Genomic DNA, 23,090 nt, shown 5'->3' on the forward strand with positions numbered 1-23,090 from the left:
TTGAGAATTTTGAGGCTTCTTGGAGGCCATTTCTTATTATTTGCAAGAGGTTTTGAGACGCATGTGGAACTATTAAGTGTTGCTTAAAGTAAGAGGTAGTGATGTATGGAAGTGAGAGCTGGACCATAAAGAAGGCTGATCACCGAAGAATTGATGCTTTTGAATTCTGGTGCTGGAGGAGACTCTTGAGAGACCCATGGACTGCAAGAAGATCCAACCTCTTCATTCTGAAGGAAATCAGCCCTGAGTGCTCACTGGGAGGACAGATCCTGAAGCTGAGGCTCCAGTACTTTGGCCACCTCATGAGAAGAGAAGACACTCCCTGGAAAAGACCCCGATGTTGGGAAAGATGGAGGGCACAAGAAGAAGGGGACAACAGAGGACGAGATGGTTGGACAGTGTTCTTGAAGCTACCAGCATGAGTTTGACCAAACAGCGGGAGGCAGTGGAAGACAGGAGTGCCTGGCGTGCTCTGGTCCAGGGGGTCACGAAGAGTTGGACATGACTAAACGACTAAACAACAACAAAAAGTAAGAGGAACTTATTGGTTACTCCTAAAGCAGGAACTGAAAAGAAATGCTTCTTAGTCTGATGTCTTTGATGAACTATCTTCCGCTGACCTGCATTTTCAGAAGGGTACATGTGTATTCTCACTTCCCGAAGGCCAGTGTTGTTAATGTTAATTTCTCAGAGAACATATGTGACTACGCATGTGAGAGTTGAATGGGGTTTGCGTGCAGGAGGCACAGAGAGAGAGCCGGCCTGAGTTTTGCATCTTTTGAATGTAGCAACTGGAGTTTTCCCCACTTTGACCTGTCTGTAACAGCATGGGCATAGCCAAGGGGGCAGCTGCCCCCCCCAACAATAAAAATCAATGAAAACACTTAACTAATTGAGGTTCTGCCCACCTCCAACAAAAGCTTGCGCCCCCTAAGCAAAGTCCTGGCTAATTCTCATTATGTCTTCCTCAGTTTGACTCCTGCTGGTATTTGAATGAAATAGATAGACAACTGGCAGTGTTGCATGCGCTTATAACACTTCTGCATTTGTGAGAAATCAATCTTTTAGTGTGGTGGAACCTACACTTTGGAACTCCCCGCCTCAGGCAGGCGCGCTCCTGCCCTCTTTTCAGAGTCTGTTTAGAAAAGCCTACTCAGATATTTAGAATGCTAATGTGTTTTTAGTTTATTGCTGTTTCTAAATTGTTTTAATGTATTAATTGCTGTTATTAATAATATTGTTTCATTCTTTTTGTAAACAGCTTCGAGGTTTTCTACAATCAAGAGGTATATACATTTTATGAAACTAGTAAAATCAAATTTATTTTTAAAACAAACAAACAAAAAGAACAATCTTCTTACCAAATTAATCAGCTGAGTGTGGACAATGTCTTCCACCAATACTGCCGACTCATGGAGAGGCCTGCGAGCATCTCCTAAGGAAAACCTGAAAGGCAATTATTTTGAAAGTTACTTAAGTGTTACCAAAAAGTTTTTTAAAAGGTATTAAATCACCGTGCTCTAAAAGAGTAGCAAAGAGGAGGTAAGGCACACAATACAAGTGGACTGTAAGATTATATCACATTACAAATTAAATATTACAACTAACAGGAGAGCTTAATGTGACCTTATTGCACAAATGAACTCCCAAGTACAAGTCGGGCCATTTTTTCATAGTCATAGACTGGGTTTGGGCATTTATCTCCCGCTCTACTCTTCAACAGGTTCTCAGGGCAGGGTTACATAATCAAAATACACAACTAAAAAAGCAGAAAAAATGACTTGGAGTCGAGGTAGAAGGTGCATCAAATTAAGACGGTTTGGCCTGAGAAGACAAAAAGGCTGCAAACCACTTAGAAAAGCTCTGCTGCGAGTACAAAATGGTGGCAGAAAACTGTTTGCTTTCTGCCATCACGGTCAATAACAAACTCCTCTGTGCTTGTTCAGACTTTCAGAGAGCTTCCCGCTGTCTGCCAACTTGCTTCATTGCCCTTAACTCAGATCTATACCAAGGAGCGCAGCAGATTCTACTCTGTGGGAAAGGGCACTGAGAAGCTTCTATGTCAACCACCCGAGTAATCTCTCTACTCCAGGGCCATGGCAACCACAAGCTCCCTGGGGCTCATGGGGATTTTCACTGGACGTCATCAGCCACTAGGGGAAACTATTCTAACAGGCACCCTAATCCTTCAGAGAGGAAGGGCTGCCATTTGTCAACAGGAAATGGATCATGACAAACCATGAAATCACCCAGCCACCTTCCATTCTGCTGAGAAAACCAAGAGTGTCTCCTATTACATGCATTCTGCTAATGGGACAACTTTAGGGTTGTAGTGGTGGCCACCAAGACCTGAGTTACCCCAGAAAAGGTAAATGTGGCACAGATGCTGAGGACTTCCAGGAGAACAACTTGTCTTACAGGTCCTCAGCATAAAATCTGAGATAACTTAGATCTGTCCAGGGCAGGAGACTGCTGGGAAGTAAGCAGAATCTCAAAGTGTCCCAACACAAGATAGGGACGCTCAAAACTGGCACCAACTCAGAGAGGAGCCTGGGGAAAGAATTCCTATAGATCTGGACTATGTAACATTTTTATGTTAATTACTGCAATCCCTTGAGAGAAATCTTTCAGGAGCCACATAAACAAAATAAGTATTAATGAAGAAACATTAAAAAAAACCACTTTCCACATACTGAGCTATCTTTCATAACTGAATTAAATGAAAAATAACAACTAATGTCCTTACGTAAGGCAGAATTGCTGACAAAGTAAAGGCTGATTCTGCCTGCCTCATCATTTCCTGTAGGGCAGGGGGAGTCAATGTGGTACCCTACAGATATTGCAGGACTTCAGTTCCCTTCATTCCTGACCATGCTGGCTGGAGCTGATGGGAGTTGGAGTCCCATCCCATATAGGAAGGAGGAGGGACTGGACTGGAGCAGAACACCAAAGCTGTAACATTTTTGTCAAGGAGAAAATTGTGGCATGAGGTTCTGTGGGGAGTGGCCACCACCGGGGGAGGGCATAGTGGACAAGAGGTGTCTTGATGAGCAAGCCAATAGCAGCACATGGAGTTGGAAGCTGCTGGAATGGGGGAGGGAAGTGGCTATAGATGGGGGACAGGACGTGGATGGGGGTTGCACAGGGACTGGAAAGTGGGGGGTTCATTAAATTTAATCAGAGGTCCTTCCACTGGCGGCTTCCACATCAATGCTGTGTTCCCCCCTACAGTGGAAATCTTCAAGTGTAGTCCTAGCCACCCACAAGGCGGCCCAGGCACACAACTCCATCAAGGTCCCAACATATAAATATGCGTTCAGAAAAAGAAGACGCAGTTTAATAAACTAACTGACTCGTCTAACACTCCACAGCTGAAACTGTTCTTTTCCTATTTTGAAAAGATGAACGGCCTAATCGCCCAATCTGCTTCTAATGGTCTGACCAGTAGTACTAATCAGTAGCAGATCCTCCAAGTGTCCCTATTTTCCAGGGAAAGTCCCAGATTTACAGAAGCCATCCCGGTTTCTGATTTGACCCTGGAATGTTCTGCTTTTTCTTAGGGCGTCCCTATTTTCATGGGAGAAGGGTTGGAGGGAATGCAGTAGTACTACTGGACAGAACAAAGTCACAACATTGCTTTAAAATGTTGGCAATATAAAATGGAATAAGATGTGTCCTAAGAAGATTGAACTGACAGCAAGACATTCTCAGAAGCTCCCTCAAGGGAAAGTGTGTTAACACAGATAAACCCTGATGGGAGAATACCAGTTATTCCAGCTGAGCCTCACTGCCAGCAACAAACATCAGAGAAAAGAGCATTTCAGGACAGAGTCCCCATTAGGGAACTCAGTTTTAGGAGTTAAAATGGAATAAACAACCTCACTCCATTGTTAGCTACTTCCACACTCTCATCAAGGTAGTTTGTGGAGTTCTTGCTTTTCTGTTCTGTATACAAATGGATCTAAAAGCATTTCAGTTTTCTTATTTTTAATCATAATGTTTGTGTTACTGTCTTTTGGTTTTAAAAATGCTTCCAGATGGAATTATTGTAAATGGAAAGAAAGTACTTCCTATGCCTCTGTAATATAAAATATGTTACCTTTTAATACCTTCTTTTGATCTGTCACATAAAAGTACCAATCCAAATGAAATACAGCAAATATGACAAAATAAAATGTTTTACCAATTGTGTCAACAGAAAGTTATTGACACATTTGGTAAATATATGAACAATACTTTTTTTTTCTTTAAAAAATGCTTAGGGGTACTCTCATTTTCCTACTCATATGGAAATACTGCCCCTCAATGAGGCCAAACTTAGATTCACAAAATGTTTAGGGGTATGAGTACCCCTGCGTCCCCCCAGAAAAAAGGACTCTGTGTGTGTGTGGAGAGAGCGAGAGAGAAAATATTGCTGTGAAACAAAAAAGAAAAAAGCAAAAACATAACTTTATATTAGGAATTGGCAACTGGAACCCATTCTCCCAATGAAGCCCTTGATCTCAAGAGATCACATTATTATTAGGTACCTCAGCCATTAATAATAATAATAATAATAATAATAATAATAATAATAATAATAATAGCATTATAGTATTCAGGATGGCACAAGACTATAAATAACACTTTTCTGATTATGTTTTCTGTGGTTCTGCCCAGGGACTTTATACATCGTCTCTCTCAGCTCTGTTTGTTTTTTAAAAAAATCTTCAGCACATGACAAAGCTGATTATTATTGCTCTTTCCTTGAAATTACTCCTTCTTAAGATTTCTGATATGCTCCCTCCTCATTCCTCCTGGTCACCTTCTCATCTCTTGAATATGAATTTGGATAAAACTGAACTTCTCTCTTTCTCTCCCTGCCCCTGCACAATTAAGGTTGCTTCTACTAGGTAATCCCTTTTTATCTATTCCTCTAGCCCACAGTATTTGTATTTAATTTAGTGAAATCTGTTTTTTATCACTAATTATCATAGGAAATTTGTACCAGCCTCTCTTTCAAAGCTACTCACACTAATTTGTTCACTCAGACTGACCACTCCTACTAATCTTCGCTGCCTCTTCTATCAATTCTTCTTCCTCTGTCTTGAATTATTCAACTCGGATAATTAGTTTCTTTTGCTGTGATAATTTCACACCTCTTTTCTGTTTACTTTCTTCAGTCATATTTTATTTAAACGTTTTCTACGAACCTTCACATGTCTTTACTATTTTCTCCTCATATGAGAGATAAACTCAATGCCACAGTGCAGCTCAAGGATGTATTTAGGCAATTTTTCCCTAAAATTTAATTTCTATCTCAGTTCTCAGAAAGTCTGTGTTGTCTCCATCTCCTCCACCACCACTCTTTGGGTAAATAAACCTACTATTAGGTAGTTTAAGTAGTTTTCCTGTAACCAAAGGTAACAACTTTATGATGAAATAACAGGCTTGCTTGCAGGGGAGGGGTAGGAATTCAGGTTTATTACACACAACTATAAGCTCAACTGGATAAAAGTTGTTATAAGAAGTCTTCTCTGCATTTAACACACTTGTTTTAACATGTCAATTTTTCAACACTGAAACATAAAGCACAATTAACATGGAAAAACTATTTCTCTTCAAGTCACTATATGAACTAGTAATGTATCCATTACATCTATTTTTTTAAAAAAAATAATATTTATTACTTTTAAAAGTTACAAAAAAGTAGAAGAAAGAGAGAAAAGACAAAAAAGAAAAAAGAAAAAAACAAAAAACAAAAACAATACAATATATAAACAATACAAACCCACCCTAAACCCATTAAACTAAACACATAAACAAAGCAAAACAAAAACAATTTAAAAACATCCCTCCTTTTCCATACTCTGTCCTTCATTCCCTTGTTTCCTCGACTTCCTCACACCTCCCTTTTTGTGTCCCACTTCTAGTACTTGTTTCAGCAAATCCTTTCCATCTTTCTCTATTTTCTGTCATATTATAAATAACATATTCTTTAACCTTATTTCCCATTAAAGATAAATTACTTATATACACCCAACTTCTTATAGCATTTCTGCTAAATCCATAAAATATCATTCCACCATTTTTCTAACAGTCATTACTTTAACAACATTTCTAAATAAACGCTTTAAATTTTCCAGTAATCTTCCACTATCTCCTCTCCCTGGCTTCGGATTCTGCCAGTCCTTTCCGTCAGTTCCATATAGTCCATCAACCTGGTAATCTTATATCCGAGGCTCTTAAATCTCTTCCAAGTCCCTTCTGCAGGTTTTCTTCATATTCTTTGATGCTCAGGAGCCAATCTTGGGAAAACTCCAGCCTAGCAATACTTTTGTTCCTTCTGGACAGTTCAGCCAAATTTCCAAAGTTAAAAATAAAGTCCATAGAGTGTTTCAGAACGTAATTAAGGATTCCTCCAATTCTAGCGACCCCCAAAACTTCAGGCTCCTCCAAACCCAAGTCCATGTCCCAAAAGTCAGTCAATCCCTGGATAGAGGGTTCTTTCCAACTTTCCTTCTTCAATCCAAGCCGGGATCCTAACCTCAAAATTTGACTTTTGCTAGAGTCATGCAAGACCTCAATTTATAATCCTCATTTTGCTTCTGAGAAATTAAGGATCCCGCTTGTACTACTTTTGGTTTCACATCATCAGCTTTCTCCTTTTCCTCCACCATTTTCACATCATCAGCTTTCTCCTTTTCCTCCACCATTTGTCCAACCAAGATATGTTCCTGTAGCAACTCCTGAATTGTTTCTGTATTGGCACTCACTTTTTGACTCAAATTAGTCACGTTCCATTCCAAGTTGTCAATTTTAGAGATCGTGTCATCTGTCTTTTTATGGAGCTGTTCCAGCGAGTAGTTTATCTTGTATAATACAGTCACAATGGCTTCTCCTATCAACATTTTGAGTGGCCCAAGGTCAGACTCTAGTTTTCAGAATCTTTATCTTGCAGCTGGAGATCTCCCTGTTGCACTCCTGTAACAGTTTCACATACTCCCTCTAGAGGGAAACAGTCTCCGTTTGTATCAATTCTTTCAAGCACGACTCGAGCAAATAACAATAGTTTCAATTTTCGGTTACTTTTTCCTCCATTTTTAAACACAGAAGAGGACAATGGAAACAGTGCCTTTCTTATTTTAGCTAGCTGTCAAATCCGTTCTGTCAATAAACATTCCCCGAACGTCATCTGGCAGCCCTTTTCCAGGTTCAGAGCAGTGGCAATTTGATTTTCACTCTCTTCTGCAGGCACACTAGATCCAAAACTTCCCCCCTCTCTCCTGTTTCCAAGAGGGGTTATATATTTTTGTCCGGTCGGAATTTAATCCTTTATCAAAAGCTTTCAAAGACTTTAGCTTGTAACGTCTTTGCTTCAATCTATTTACAAAAATGGGAGGCAGACTTCCTGTTTAGAGCCTTCCCGCTTCGGCGCCAAATTAAAGTGTTTCAAGATCCAATTTTCCGTTCTACTCACGGGTAGTCATTTAAAATCCAATTGTCCACAGGAAAAAGTCAGCGCTCTCCAGCAACAGCAATGCGGCTTCACTCCGTGAAAGAAGCGGTCGATTCAAAGCACCGTGCCGCTCACCCCACGTCGCTCCGGATCCCCGAAACCGGGTTTTCCCGCGAGTAGGGGAGGCGCAAAGGGTGCCAGCCGAATCCCAAGTTCACAGGCTTCTCCCGCCTGTGATTTCTATGGGTCTCCGCCTTCACCGTGGCGGTCAGACCCTGCTTATCACGGAGCAAGTTCCTCCCGATCGGAGGAGCTCCGCCATTGCCGGAGGCGCCAACCCGGAAGTTCCTAAATCTAACTTGATTAATTACCTTGCACATTCGGGGATGTAGCCAATGCTAGTCCAATTCAGAGTAGACTCACTGAAATTAATGGCCTTGGCTAACTTAGATCCATCATTTTCACTGGGTCTACTCTGAGAAGGCCCTAACCCCCCCCCCCCGGTTTTCTACCTCTTCATTGCACCCAGTATAAGTTATTTGCTTGCATGCTGCAATCTTTGGTGGTATATAAATGAATGAATGAATGAATGATGATGATCATCATCATATCTGATGTAGTTACTCTTCAGCCACACTTGCTCCTATAAAACAGAAGTAGTAATCTCGCATTGTCTACCATAGGATGCTTGAAACAGACTAGTGATGTATGGTGAAAATATGCACAGAATTGTCAAAAGGCACATCTCAGTTTTGTGCTTTGTGGTTAGTTTCTGCAATTGCCTTGTTCACATGCAAGTCAAAACTTGACTTCGCAGGAGCATGCAAAAGTGCTGGCTCCCAAGGAGCTTATCTCAGCTGCTCAACCCCTCCTAGGCTTTTTCGTTCAGTGTGGCTAACCATAGGAAAAACCTTGGCTATAGTTCATGGTTAAGCAGGCAAGATGTTAACCACGATCCCAGGTTCAGACAACATGCTAAGCCAAACCTTGGTTTAGCTGCCTGGCTGCAATGAACTGAAAAGACTGTAACTGAAAGTATCATTAAAACAAGTACTAATTAGTTCAGGGAAACGATAAAACGCTAGAAAGCTATTCAGTTGTTGTTGTTAGGTTGAGAAATCTACTCCATGTATTCCCAGCAGTTCTAGCCTACTGGAATCTGGAGCAGTTCTGCTGCAGGTTCTCCTTCTGAGTCGAGCTCCGTCAGCAGAAGCTTCTAGCAGGCCTCCATTCTGGGTACTTGTTTCATTCTGATACGGACAAAACCAAGCCATTCTCTGCTTAGACCACTTCTCTACATTTGTCTGCAGACAACTTTATACTAGCCGCCCCCATCACACTGAATGGTGTTCTGTACATAAACAGTAACATGCTTGCTTTGTTTGATTTATACCAACCTAAAACAGGAGCAAGCAGTACCTCAGTCACCCCTAAAAATTGTTGCATTTCAATTTAAGCACTTTCAGTGTAAATTAACTGTATAAATCCACTGACTGACAAAAAACATATAACATAATTCAATCCAGTTGTGGGATCTAATACGTTCCATTTGGCACCGACAGCTTCAGTCTGGATCAAGAAAGAAACGAGACAATAGACTTTCTAGAGTATGCAAGCTGGATTGTGATCAATCATTTCTGTAAAATAAGGAATACGTTTGACTCAGTCTCAACAATACCATTCAGTGATAAAGGAATTTAGCAAGCCCAGAAAAAACGAATGTTCAAATGTTTCTCTCAAGGGAATAGGATGAAAAAGAGATAAAGAAAAGAGGAAGTCAAAACGTAATCCCAGTGTATACATGGTAAGTGTTAACTAAATGTGGAAATCCTAAACTATTTTTTCAATATGAATTAAAACTGCAAGAGTACTTTAATAGAAACATAAATGCTACAAAATGCAAGTCTTTAGCTATTTAGGCACCACTTTCAAACATTCTGTTCAAATTTCTGACAATAAATTTTTTTAAAATTTTTTATTTTAAAGCAATAGAACTTTCAAAAGACACAGAGGAGCTTGAGTTAAATGTTGTTTTCAAAGACCACATCCTTAATTGGATACTAAAGAACAAACCCCAGTTTCCAGCCATGTAAATGTTCAGTAGAAAACACAGGAAGATATGAACACTTCTGGAAGTAAATGATGTAAAATGTCTTTCATTTAGGCGCTATCATTCGGAAGATAAAATGTTCAGGAAGCTTTCTACACATACTGAAGGCCACACACTAAGGCACTCACATAATTAAGTTTTGTTGTTTTGCTTAACTCTCTCTCATATACACAAAACTAGCTGGAGGTCTCGTTTTGAGGGCCGGGCGCCTCCTCTTCTCTCCAGGCTGCCTTGCCACTGCCAAGTGAGCTCCTAAAGCCACAACTGCTTCAGTTTGCTTGGCCCTCGGCCCTCGGATGGCTCAGTGGATCTTTATTATTCTTGCAAGTGTGGTCAGCTGCGCCAAGTGTCACGCCATGTGGTGTCCGCTCAGCTGATTTATCTCACAAGGCTGTTAGGATGTGTGCAGATTGCACACAAGCCTGCTGTTCTTACAGGCAACCCAGTCACTCCTTTTTGTGACTTTTGACTTTCAGACCAGAGAATCTGAGAATACCACCAAGGGGCATTCAAGCAATTTGTTACAGTAAGTTGGAATTAGCATATTCATTAAAAAATATGTTAAACAGTTAATGGACACAGATTTTCAAAGCATACCAACAGCAGGTTTCACTACTTAAAACTAGCCTAACCACTCAAGCTACTCATTCTAAAAGCATGAATGAAAACACACAGAACTCTGAGAATGTAGTGAAGCTGGTCAGGAAAAAGGGGGGATTTTGTCTGAAGAAGTGGAGGTGATATCAGAACAGAAATGGAAGTTGCTGATTAGAGCCTACTAGTCAAAGCAGGAGAGGGTGTCAGTGGAAGGAGGTGGACTCTGTTGGGATTTGGAAAAGGTTTTGGCCAAGAAGAAGTAGTCTTGAAGAGGATGGGCTAAGAGTAAAGGAGGGAGAGGAAGCAAAACACAGGAGGGAGCGGTTGGCCAGCTGGTGGGCTTTCCATAGCTGTCAATGTTTCCCTTTTTAAAGGGAAATTCCCTTATTCCGATTAGGATTCCTCGCAAGAAAAGGGAAAAGTTGACAGCTATGGGGCTTTCGTGTGTGTGTGTGTGCATTATAGCACCTGCCTTTATTTCTGTGTGGAGATTTCTTGACATGATGGAGGTGAGGGCAACGGAAAGTGCTAGAGGGTTGGGAAGAACACAAGGTTATATAAAAGTTCCTGTGCTGGAAAATGGTCTCTTTGGGATCCAAAAGTATTTGTAGATGCTAAAGCAAGAAAGCAGCTGTTTTTATGCCCCAGGATGGGGACTTAATGATTGAAATGAAAACTAAGATTAACAATCCCATTTTCCTGTCTGTTGGTCAGGGTGGATACACCTGGATTAAGAGGTTACGGCCTTGGTTAAAGGTCTTGCCTCTTTCTGGGTTAACATAAGGAAGATTAACAGTAACTGGGACAATATACCGTATGTTGCTTACCTCTAACATGGGGACCTTATTTTTTATTTTAACAAGCAATTCTGAGAACAAGCAGAGGAAGCACCTTAATTTCCACAGGCGTGCTAACATAGGCAACATTTCAGAGTACATATTCTGCCTGGCATTTGGTTATGGCTCAGGCTACTCCTTTGCCTTTATGTGACAGGAATTTCAGCCTCCATAACTTTACCTGCAAAAGTTATCTGGAATTAGCTGAACTGATAACATCATGTTGCCACAAAGAGCTCTAAAGTTTTGCCTATATAGCATACTGTTGGATTGTTGTTTTTATTTTGATTATGTATTTTGTGGTTTTATATTTTGCTTTTATTCTGTGAACTGCCTTGACACCTCCGGGTATAGGGTGGTATATAAATAATAATAATAATAATAATAATAATAATAATAATAATAATAATGCTTGCTTTTGCACAATAGGAAATATTGGATTTGATAGTTTGATGTCTATGGCCAATTTGAAGCTGTATTGCAGAGATCTATGCTGAATTTATGCCAAGACTTTTCACCAAGCACTTTGCTGGTGCAGATTGACTGAATAGTCTTTAGCAGGGATAGACAGCCCATCCTCATGAGTTTATAAAATAGGTTGACTTCTAAAGAGAACAAAAATTACTAATATTTATTTCCCATCTTCAATAGCAGCAGCCAGCCACAAGAACTCTTTGAATCCCTGGGAATAGTAATCTTAGATTTTATAAGTAGGATAATCCACACCAGCAGCCTGCAGTATACTAATGGGTGGAGGATGTCCTACTCTTTGACATAATTTGTCAAAGAAGCCACAGCTGCTCTACTGATGTGCTTTGCAGAAGCAAAGGGCTGGCAAGGTGTCATTGCCTCACCAATGCCTTTGGCAGCTGCAGAAAGAGAGCAGAAGACACTCATACGCTTCTCCTCAAAGACCTCTGGTTGCTCTTAGCTAAACTAAACACAGTCCTGCAGCCTCTCTTTGTTTCCAAACAGAAGCCCCATCGGCTGTGGGCTGATCATGGCTGATCAATAGAGATGGGTCATTAGAACTGTAATACTTAAGTTCAGGTATTTAAGGAGTTAAATAACTTCTGCAACAAAGTTCTCCACTGTAATAAAATTAAGTGATTCTCAGAGGTTTGTATGGGCTAAAAATATCTTAATATATTTTTAACTACTGTAATTAAAACCATTTCCTAGTGAAAATAACTGAAATATTACATGATAAAATTGTCAAGAGAAACAGCTTATTTTTACATTAATACTCTACAATACTTTCTTCAGCTTTCTAACAGAATACTTCAGAGTGTGTGTGTTTGTGTGTGTGTGCGCGCACACACACACGCCTGGAAGATGTCGCCTGGAAGTATTTTGTGGCAAACATTATAAAGATAACAGAACAGAGAAGGTCTAGTTCAAGCCATTATAAATACCTCATTCTTCCTAAAATCACAAAAACATATTTAAAATTAAGAATTCAAACATGCTTCTTCATTTAACTGCAATTTGGCAGAAATTTTGGAACAAGAAAAGAAGATTTTGAAAAAAATGCTTTAAAGTCACTTGAGTTTTGATCAATTTGCTACAAAAACAAAGACAAAGTTTGGAAGATGACTGCATCTATCAATTACACTTTGGTTACTGAGCGAGTCCCTCAAAGCTATGTCATTTGCCTTGAAGCATCGTTTGAGGAGGGGCAGGGGGAATAAATCACTATGAAACAAGCAAAGTTGCTGTAAATCTAGTAATAACCTGTCATTGTTACCTTAAGAGAATAGGGAGAAATTATATAGAAAACATTATCTTTTAAAATCCAGATGCACAGTAAAGCCCTGTCCCTGCCCTGTATAATCACCTTTTGACACAGCATCATATGGAGAAAATAATTGCCTATCTTGGAAATCTGCTGCATGGGAATTGCTGGGGACCAAGTCTGGCTTCTGGCTGTAGGGGTCAGGAAGGCATTTTTCACTGAGATGTCTCATTGTCCGTGAAAGCCTCAGTTTTTCATCTTCTCGTCATGTTCTGATGCAACTTGGGCAGAGATGGAGTAAGAAGGATGGCCAAGAAGATGCCTTGTGCCTGTCTTACAGTTGAGAAGCAGTAAAAGCCACATAGCTACAGGGAGGGCAATTGCCAGTGTGCCCTGATCTCTGCCTCAATCCTAGTCTCCTCTACCAAGCAGACAACAGTCGAATGTCCTTCTTTCTCATTGCCAAATTAAACTAGATGTGTGTGTGTGTGTGTGAGAGAGAGTGGACTGTGCATGTTAGAATAAAACAGGAACCCATTTACACGCTGGGAGCAAGCCCTCATTTTTTCTTCCCCACAAGCACATAGGCATTTTTTTTTTATTAACATCAGAAAATGACCTTGGACCAGTGTTTGAAATTCACTAGCTGCCAGGCACATTTTGCACCTGGCTATCAGCCACTTGCAACCAAGTGAAGATGCCTGGGCGCCAGGATCCCACCTGATGTCTTGACCATCTGGAGATGTACGCCTGTGGATCCTTGGATCCTGACTGTTTTCACACACTAGCAACACATCCTGTAGAATTCTAGTTGTTATATTTATCTGCACAATGACTTTCAACCCATCTGACCCAAAATGGCAACTAGGCAATCCATTTGGTGCCTATCTTATATATCTGAGTTTCTGACACTGCCTTGGACACACGGCACCAACTAGACTCCTTAGAATAAGGAGTCTATAAGAAAATGCCAGGCATAGGGAATTTTTTCCAGTGTTTATACTGTGTACCTTAAGGAAGCTTACCACAAGCCAGTTCCTAGGAACTGAGTGGGCCAGATCTGCATATTATGCAAGCTATTTGCTAATTATGCAAAAGAAGTGGTGTGTTACGCAATCCCAACCCTCTGCTTTCCCACTCAAAATCATTCCTTTGAAAGTTGTTCTATAGGAAGAAAACCTATAGAAGTATTCTGAAATACTTTTACATGTAACCCTCAAAGGTTGAATAAAAATGTAGACAATTATATATTGCAGGAAATGTAAGGCTTCTCTGAGAATAAGCCCCCAAAGTCTGCTGTCAGCCCAACAAAGTTGCCCTTGACTTGCTGTTGCTCAACTATAGCTATGCTAACACTGGATTTGTGAACTGCTTTCCATGCACCCGCAATCTCTCTTGCTCTAAGGAGAAGCAAACAAACAAAAAAAGGCTGCAAAATGAACTAAGGCGGTTCTTCTCCAGACAATGTGTGCCACTCCAGACTTTTTTGGGGTGTGTATGTGTGGATATCACTGTTTCCCTAAATGTCAACAACAGCTGTGGCAACACTCACTGGCTGAAAACACCAAAAAGTGGGAGCAGACAAATTTCTCATGAAATGAGTGTGCAGGGTGCCTTCTACACACTTTGCCTGAGATCTGGGGATCTACAAGAGTCATGACTTGCATTTTTATATGAAAGCTGGGAATCTGTGCCATCCAGTGTTGCAACCTGCCTTGGGGTGGCATAGCTAGAATCCAGGTCTCCAGGGGTGGAACAGTATAGCAATCCCACCCTTAAGAATTTTACTCAGGAAATTCCCATTACTTTTCCTACAGAAAAAAAACATTAAAAAGATTTGCTGTAAAACACTGCAAGTCATGAAATAGTACCTTATAAAATGTAGCCACTAAACAGTAAACCTCTTGGAACTGAAAACATTGACACTTTCTATTAAAAGATTCTTAGCCACAGGTCACTAAATATTTACGAATAATCACTTCTATAATATCTCTCATTGTCTGGCTCATGTGTGAAGTTTTTATGTACCTAACACAGCTTGCAAAATGAAATGTGCATTAACTGGGGTTGCCGGGGGGGGAGGGGGGAGAGAGAGACATGTTTCTAGGCATAAACCAGCCCTTCTTCCAAATAAAACCAAAGATGACCTTGATAAAAGACTAAGACTAAATAAAAATCCTGTTAATTATTCAGAAGACAACTTTTATATGTTTAAACTGAACCGTTTTTAAACAAAGTATGAAAGTAGAGCTCTTGAAGGCAGAGACACGAACACATTGCTTCCCTCACAGCACCGAACCTTCGTGCAGGGAGGCCAGGCTTAGACCTGTGATTGGAATGCAACTGGTTTTGGTTTTGGCAGGCCAAGAGCACACGGTGGATTCTCTTATAAAAGTGTGCACTAAAATAGGCTCACCTTCTTTACAAATGTACTATTAGTTGTTTAGGTCAATTCTGAGAAACAGTCCCAACTAATGTGATATTGTATAGTATAATACAATAATATAGATGGGTGTGGGCGTGCACAGAAATGTGTGTGTGCTTCTTAGCTGGGTATTTGTAGAGTAGAGGCAGTGATCCCAGGGCATCGGATTACATCGTGTAATGTTTCTTCTAATGGCAAACTAAGCTGATGAGTGCCAACAGAATTGTAGCCAAAATGGGGTCACTGAGAAGCAAGGGAGAGGTACCAGGATGCTCAGATGAACCCCAAGTAGTGCAGAAATACATAAACAAAACAAAAAAACCCAGGATAAAAAAAAGGTTGAGGGGAAAAACCTCAAATGAGTCTAATGTAGTATGAAAGAGTGGGTGTCTTGGATACAGTGTCTTTTGCACTATGCAGCTGTTTTCTATGTTGTCATCAACAACTAAGACAACAACTCATAGTCAAACTAAAATACATGCAGGTCCAGCTTACTGAACCCAATGCATTCCCTGGACGTACCTCATTAGGTGAGCGTTCACATAACGAGTTAATGATGTCCATTGATTCCTATGGAGAAATTTCTAATGTTCCCAATCACTGAATACTGACCGCCAAAAGCCAGAAAAAGAATAAATAGGAAAACACAGGGGGAAAATGTTCTCGGATTTGACTGATCACTCCTCCCTCCCTCCTTTCTTCAACCAATAAGCAAAAGGCAAACAAGGAAGTAAAAAATGCCCACTGTTGAGATATCTGTCTCTGTGGTGTGTGTAGTGAGGATAGTGTTATGTACTGAAGTTCTCACCCTGGGCCAGCAGGGGGATACTGTAGATAGTTATGCAAATGAAGGATCGAAAAGTGACGGTCAGTGATTGGATAGTTTTGTATGCAAATGAGGGATCGAAAAGTGGCGTTCAGTGATTGGATAGTTTTAGAAAATGGCAACAGTTGCATTGTTCTGGAGCTCTATATAAGCAGGCTGACTGAGCCCCTCAGCTTAGTTCTGTTCCGGCATCTGAGTAAAGAAGAGCTGTTTAAAGAATCGCTGTGTCGTCTGACATGTTTGCCCACAACTTAACAGATAGGGCACAAATTCCTTGTATTCAGATAAGTGGATTTTCGGGATGTGTGTGTACATAATATTTCCCCTCTGTGGGGACAATTGCAATTCAGCACTAAGTAAAGACAGGGGACTACTTTTCGATGGAGATGATTGAACCTGTACAGAAAGTGAAGGAAATAAAAGCAGCCTGAATTCAAAAGCTAGTGTGGTGAAGTGGTGAGAGTGTTGGACTAGGACGGCGCAGACCAACGGTCAACTCCCCGCTTGGCTGCAGAGCTTGCTGGGTGAGCTCTCTCAGCCCCATCAACTTTGCAGGGTAATTCTGATAATGAACAGAGGGGGAAGAACCATGCAGGCTGCCTTCAGCTCCTTGGAGAAAAGGCGGGGTAAGAATACGGCAAGTAAAGAAATAAATTACAAAACATTTCCATTTTAGTTCAAGCCAAGGTATTCCTGTCATGACTGTTGTACCCCTCTCCCCCATATGCAAAGCCTGGACAATCCATTATTTATTGTTGCAGATACGTGTATTTCACTCTCTGAGTCCAGAGATTTCCTAGAGGCTTTCAATTCAGGAGTGGGTAACCTCCAGCCTGTGGGCCAAAATCATCTGAACATTATTTGTGGTAAAAAATTCCTTTGCAGGCTGTCCCTGAAACAGCCTGGTTATTTGTATAGATCTATATCCTTACAGCATATGTATGATTTCTCGCTTTACAGGCTAGAGGGGGGAGAAACTGAGGACCTGGCCACGGAAGCTCCCATCTCCTTTCCCCTCTCACTGCAGCAAAAGCAGCTTCCTAAGCACGAGATAATCATTCTGCATGTGACAAAATGATCCAGAGCTTATCTAGCACACCCTGAAGCCCCCCCCACGCACTCACACAAAGGCATTATACTATCTGTGAAAACATTGGGAAGAAATTTGAGCTCTCCTAACATGAAAAGGGAAGAGACAGACAATGCTAGTATGTCACATGCCTAGAACACCCATTAGGGCGTGAATGCAGGGAAATTTAGGAATATTGCTCCATTTCCCTATTGCACTTGCTTCCTGGCATCTGGACAAGCCATGCCTGAAGAAAGCCACATCCTGAGCCACAGACACCTGGGCACGCTCTTCATACAGGAGAACAGCTTTTAAATTTGATCATGTCCGGTAGACATCCTCAACATTTGTATAGTGTTTTTTAACTATCAAAACTGAAACTTCCTTCCAGAGCCCTATTGCCATCAGCTGCCAAATGCAAAAATCCCATGGCTCTTTTGACAGCCTGGTCCTGTTACACTGAAAGAGCGATCAAAGTCCAGAATGGCCATTTTCCCCTTCACGTCTCTTGTGTGGCCACTAATACATTTCCTGTGATTTCACTGCCATTCCAGTTGTCAGAGTGAGGATCCTTCCTTTAAAATTTAATTTCCAACCTGAAACAACAACAGCAACATAATGATGATGAAGAAGAGGGAAACATAAATGAGCCAGAGTGGCCTAGTGGATGGAGTGTCAGACTTAGACCTGGGACACTGGGTTCAAATCTCTGCTCATCTGTCACCCTTACCGGATGGCATCACCAGGTCGCTGAGAGGATTAAATGAAGAGATTGCAGTGCTGTTGCCCAGGGAGCCTTGGCATGGCAAAAGGGTGGTTACAAGTGTAATGCTCAGTTATTTTTTCAGTTTTTTTGTAACTACCATCACAGGATGATTAGGACTGAAAAGTAGTGTGCCTGGATCCACTTCATAAACACAGTGGTACCTCGGCTTAAGAACTTAATTCGTTCCGGAGGTCCGTTCTTAACCTGAAACTGTTCTTAACCTGAAGACCACTTTAGCTAATGGGGCCTCCTGCTGCTGCCGAGCCGTCACCATGCAATTTCTATTCTCATCCTGAAGCAAAGTTCTTAACCTGAAGCACTATTTCTGAGTTAGCGGAGTCTGTAACCTGAAGAGTATGTAACCTGAAGCATATGTAACCCAAGGTACCACTCTATGCCTGAAAGATTTTTACATTTCTAATTTCGTTTGTAACGGGAAAATATCAAAACTTGCTAACCTGGGTAAACTGACCCAAGAATGTGTTTTGTTTTCTAGAGCACAAATGGAGCCCAGAAGAACTACAGATAACACGACATAAATTGGATAATTTTAAAGCTGCTTACTAAACCGGACATGGCATCCTACTTCCAAAATCTAGGAAACAACTTTATATTCTTGCCCTCTTGTTATTTTAACCTGCCAGGGAGCAAGATGACCCATGCTTTAGTAATGTCTAGACTCTTAATGTGCTTAATGTTATCAGCTGCTTGCACAGGACCACAGACTGAAGTGTTGCAGATGGGGCTCTGAGCAATACAGTAATTGGCATTTCAGCATCTTTTGAAAAGTAACCCAGAAAACAAGCACATTGTGATAAAATACTAGAACCACAATTTTGTGCTCTGAAAACTACAACATTCCAGAATACTGTATAATACTCATGCAGCTTCGCTGCCAAAATAACATTTGTTGTGGAAGGTTAGAGCAACTGAGGCAGTAAACCTGTGTCCAGACTGCATGCTCCTCCGTGCCCCCTGCATATGGAAAACTGCTGCGTTAGTGTCAAGACTAGGCTACAGTCATGCAACCACCCATCTGTGGCCTGGAAACAGGCTTTTGCCACTTCAGTGAGCACTAGGCCTCAGGCACCATACAAAACCAAGCACCTCCTGATGTCTATCAAGAGAACTGCCACTACCGCTTGACTGTATTTGACCATTTTTCTGCTCCTTTCCCCTTATGGGGTATCCAAGAGCCCGTACAGAGTCCTTAAGTGAAATCCCTATCAGTGGGAGAAAATAACAGGCCAACCAGAGAATATTGAGCAGCTAGAAAGCCTGATCTTTATTAGACTGTTGCAACTGGGTTCTCACTCACCGCACGCAGGAGGCAGGAGAGAACCCAGAACAATGGCATGCAAGCCCTTATACTGGCTTTTGAAGTTGCCTACTCTGTAGCTCAAGACCACCCCCCCAAAAAAAAAAAAAACCATCATGATTACTTTACCTGGGCAGCCTGGCCACTTTCTTTGAGATGCTAAATACTTAGTTCCTGAATCCAGGTCACAGGCTCACCCTATTCATACACAACACAGGATTTGTGAGCAAAGAGACAAGGGGGAGGCTTTCCCATTTTCCTTCCTCACTGCAGAGGAGTATTTGAGGTCATGGAAGAGTCAAGATGGCTTCAGGATTGCTCTCCTGTACTATTTCAGACACGTGATTTATATACTTATGTAAATTTATGAGCATATGATTTATATATATGAGACCTTAGAATGCCTATAACAATACACACATGAATGTCCAGCAATGCAAAATAGCAGCATGAAAACGTGATTTGCATGTATGAATGGACCAAAGCACCATATTGCATCCCATTACCCAAATACAGGGAGCTGCAGGTAAAGAGGTGAAGCGCAACAGTGCCGGTTCAGAGCTGAGGGACCTTCAAGCCAGACTTCCTTAGTGAGCCCCCTGCCTCTTAATCTGGAAGGGCTGATTTCCCCATGCTGCCTCTTATCTAGCTAAATATTCTGTGCAAACTGACAGTGACAGTGCTGTTGGCACAATGGTTCCTTTGCGGGGGTCATGGTAAATGCCCCCACCTTGCTGCCCTCTGGAGCCTGCCCTTAGAATTTCAAAGCACTATTTGAAATGAGACCTACATTTTTATGTCATGAACCAGGAAAATGTGAACAGAGCAGCAGACTAGAAAGCTCTGAAACAACAAAAAATATAAAACATAAAAATAGTGTACAGAAAAGTTTAGCTGAAGTTTGTTTTTTTAATTAATAAGAATAATAATACATCTACAGTACACTATTTTTTTACAGTACACTAAAAATAGGTTCTTTGCATTAACACAAATAATATCTAAAATATGAAAATCTAGATGCAAAGTTTTCCGTTAAGATGAACAACATAGATAGTTTTTGCAAGTATAAGCAAAACTAGAAACTAAAAATATTGGTTTAGCTTGTGAAAACAGCTGTTTTTGCACATGTAAGTGAATTATAGTGGGTTTTCCTGCTGTCCACAATTTTTATTTCGAAAAGAATTAGACAGTGCTTTTTTCTGGGGGGATGTGGGGGTATGCATACCCCTAAACATTTTTTAATAGAAAAAAAGCACTGGAATTAGAAAATTGTGCATGTGTATTTAGACATCTGTAACGTTTCTCAAAGGAGGTGGAGGCTGAGAAGGAAAATTGTTCTTGAAATGGATCTGAAAATTAAGCACAAATATCAGCAATTGAAAAGAACCTAAGCAATCTCTAGGGTGGGTGATAATTGTAATATTTACTAGCTGCTGCGGAAACACGGGAGCAATTGTACACTCTTAGACGGCTCACTATCTCTCCCAGGCTTCCCCAGCAAAGTCCACACAGCTACTTATTATGGACTGTCAGATGCTTTTACGCCCTGATGCTCCCAGTTTCTGCAGTTCCAGACAGGCAGCTGAAATACGTTATCAAGTCCCTGATGGGTGGAGCTGTGCTCACCTTGGGGGGTGTAACGGGGTGCAGGTCCAAATCACACAGTAGCTTTCTCTCAGATGATGGGAATTCGCTTTTCACTAAATTAAAATGCTCAGTGAAGCACCATCATTCATGCATCTCCTTTTCTGGTATTCAATAACAAAACAAGCAGGCATTTTCTGGAGGGAAGCTGTGATGTTCTGTTGCAGCAAAACACAACAAAGAGCCAGGCGTGGGCACCTTAAATGCTAGCAACTAACAACATGGATTTTTGTGCATTAGCATCCATTTTATCAGGTGCATGAACCACTTGTTCTAATTTGGATAAATATCCTAATTTGCACATGACATTTTTTTTTAAAGTAAGCTGGAGGTCAGAGGGAAATTAAACGTAAAAAATACAGACTAAGACAAATATATTACAGTGGTACCTTGATTTGCAACCGCTTTGGATTACAACCATTTTGGATTACAACCATGTCAAACCCAGAAGTGTGTGTCCCTTTTTTTGGATTACAACCAATTTGGTGGGGGAGGCCCCATTGGTGAAAGTGCGCCTTGGGTTACAACCTGTTTTGGTTTACAATCGGACCTCCAGAACGGATTATGGTTGTAAACCAAGGTACCACTGTATCTTAAATGTATGTAAAATAATTACCATGATAATTCACAAAGCAGTGCTGATGAGAACCCAAATGTCCTCTATGTATGATACAGTAGTAAAAGATTTGATTTTTTAAAAACATAATTCCTTTGATATGAACACAAAGGACCTAATGGTCAGGGGTCCCTTTACCCTTTTAAAGTAATAATGATATTGGAATGTAAATTATTTCTTGCCTCTAACCTACAAAAATGCTGATTATAAAAAAAATGAAACTGAAACTCTCTATAAACAATAATAAAATAATGAAATTCAACTTATTCAGAGCAGTTTATCCTGATATTGGTGGACTGTATGCTTTGAATGTTGTCCTAGAGTGAGACGTTATGAAAGTGCCCTTTTATTCAGACATCATTTGAATTTTTTACCTTGCTATAAAATAGCACTTTATTTATAAGGTCCTGGGGGTATCTATGTAGAAGTTTAACAAGGATACCGACCATCTGAAAATTTATAACTTAGTCATAATGAGTACACCCCATGTTTTACCAAACCACTCCTGGTCTCAGCTTTTGCCACCTCTCAAATATGTGAAATAAGCAGCTTTGCTACTGTAAATACTTTGGGCATCACCTGGCCAGCACTGATCACCTTTCTATCCCATGGATGTCAATGGAAGAATAAAGCATGCACTTAAATAACTTCCACTAAAGCCAACAGAATTTCTAAGTCCTTAAACATTTTTTAGACTGAGGGTTATAGGCGATGTAGATCTAATGTTCTGTGGGCACATGAATTTACCTACCCTTCCACCTCTCCTCTCCCTCCAGGCTCCCCAAATCTATTCTGAGGATTTCCACCAACCCTACAGAGCTGATTTGGGGGGGGGGGCACACGCAGGGGAGGAGAGGGGGAAACGTCACTGGGCTCTCGCTAGCACAACTATTTAGTTGCATACCGCTCTCTGCTACAGAAGGGTGCACAAATCCAGAAAGCTTATGGTAGATCACTGCAAACTTCCTCACAACGTGTACGTCCTCAGAGGAACAGCACAGCATTTAGTCTTGTCTGCATTTTTAAGGGAACTGACCTAATTTGTACCTCTCAAAGTGCAGTGCTAGCTACCCATGGAGCCAACTATGTTGGTTTTTACCCACAGGTGAACTCCCTCATCCCCCACTTCAGAGAAAACAGCAAGGAGCAGCTTTCCCCCCACTGCACCCCCTGGATCCCACGGCAGCTGGTTCCCTACAGAAATGCAACCTGATTGTACTGCTTTACGGTGGCTTCCACCATGCCTCAGTCTCTGCCCTTCATCTCTCCCCCCTTCCCTTTCCTCTCCGAGGGTGTTTGTATGTTACCCTTCTTCCCCTCTAATAAAAAACATTTTTCATTCCCTCTAAATCAACAGGAAATCCAATACTTCATTTCCCACGATACCACCCCTGTCATGTATCAAGTGCCTCTCTTTCCTCTTCCCTTCTCCTTCCAGCGCATCTTCTACCACTGCAGGAAGAAACAGTTGCTGTCCCCACAAAGCCAAGTCCTCCATGTCGCACTTAGGCTGTAGTTCGACGTTCATTTCACTTAAAGCCAATGATACTTGCTTCTGAGTAGTGGCTTCTGCCCTAGGGCTGCAACAGGATGAATCCCATCCCACTGATTAAGAGTTAGATTAGCACAGTTTGTCCACACTGTAAAAACTAGCAAAGCAAAGGTGCAATATTTTCTTTTTTTGCGGGGGGGGGGGTTGACAAGACAAGT

At 41.1% G+C, this 23,090-nt stretch overlaps 1 protein-coding gene across 3 annotated transcripts in view; it reads right to left on the minus strand.

Moving 5' to 3' along the window:
• Positions 1-23,090, minus strand: part of SUPT3H (SPT3 homolog, SAGA and STAGA complex component) — a gene marked incomplete at its 5' end in the record, with an annotated part of 250,766 nt that overhangs the window by 105,458 nt on the left and 122,218 nt on the right. For all 3 annotated transcript variants that reach the window (XM_082215810.1, XM_082215809.1, XM_082215808.1), the window contains one exon: positions 1,362-1,446. In XM_082215810.1, coding sequence (XP_082071936.1) covers positions 1,362-1,446 — 85 coding nt within the window. The remainder of the gene's footprint in view (positions 1-1,361; positions 1,447-23,090) is intronic.

This window comes from Podarcis vaucheri (assembly GCF_965113315.1).
Source record: "Podarcis vaucheri genome assembly, chromosome: 3".
NCBI lineage: Eukaryota > Metazoa > Chordata > Lepidosauria > Squamata > Lacertidae > Podarcis > Podarcis vaucheri.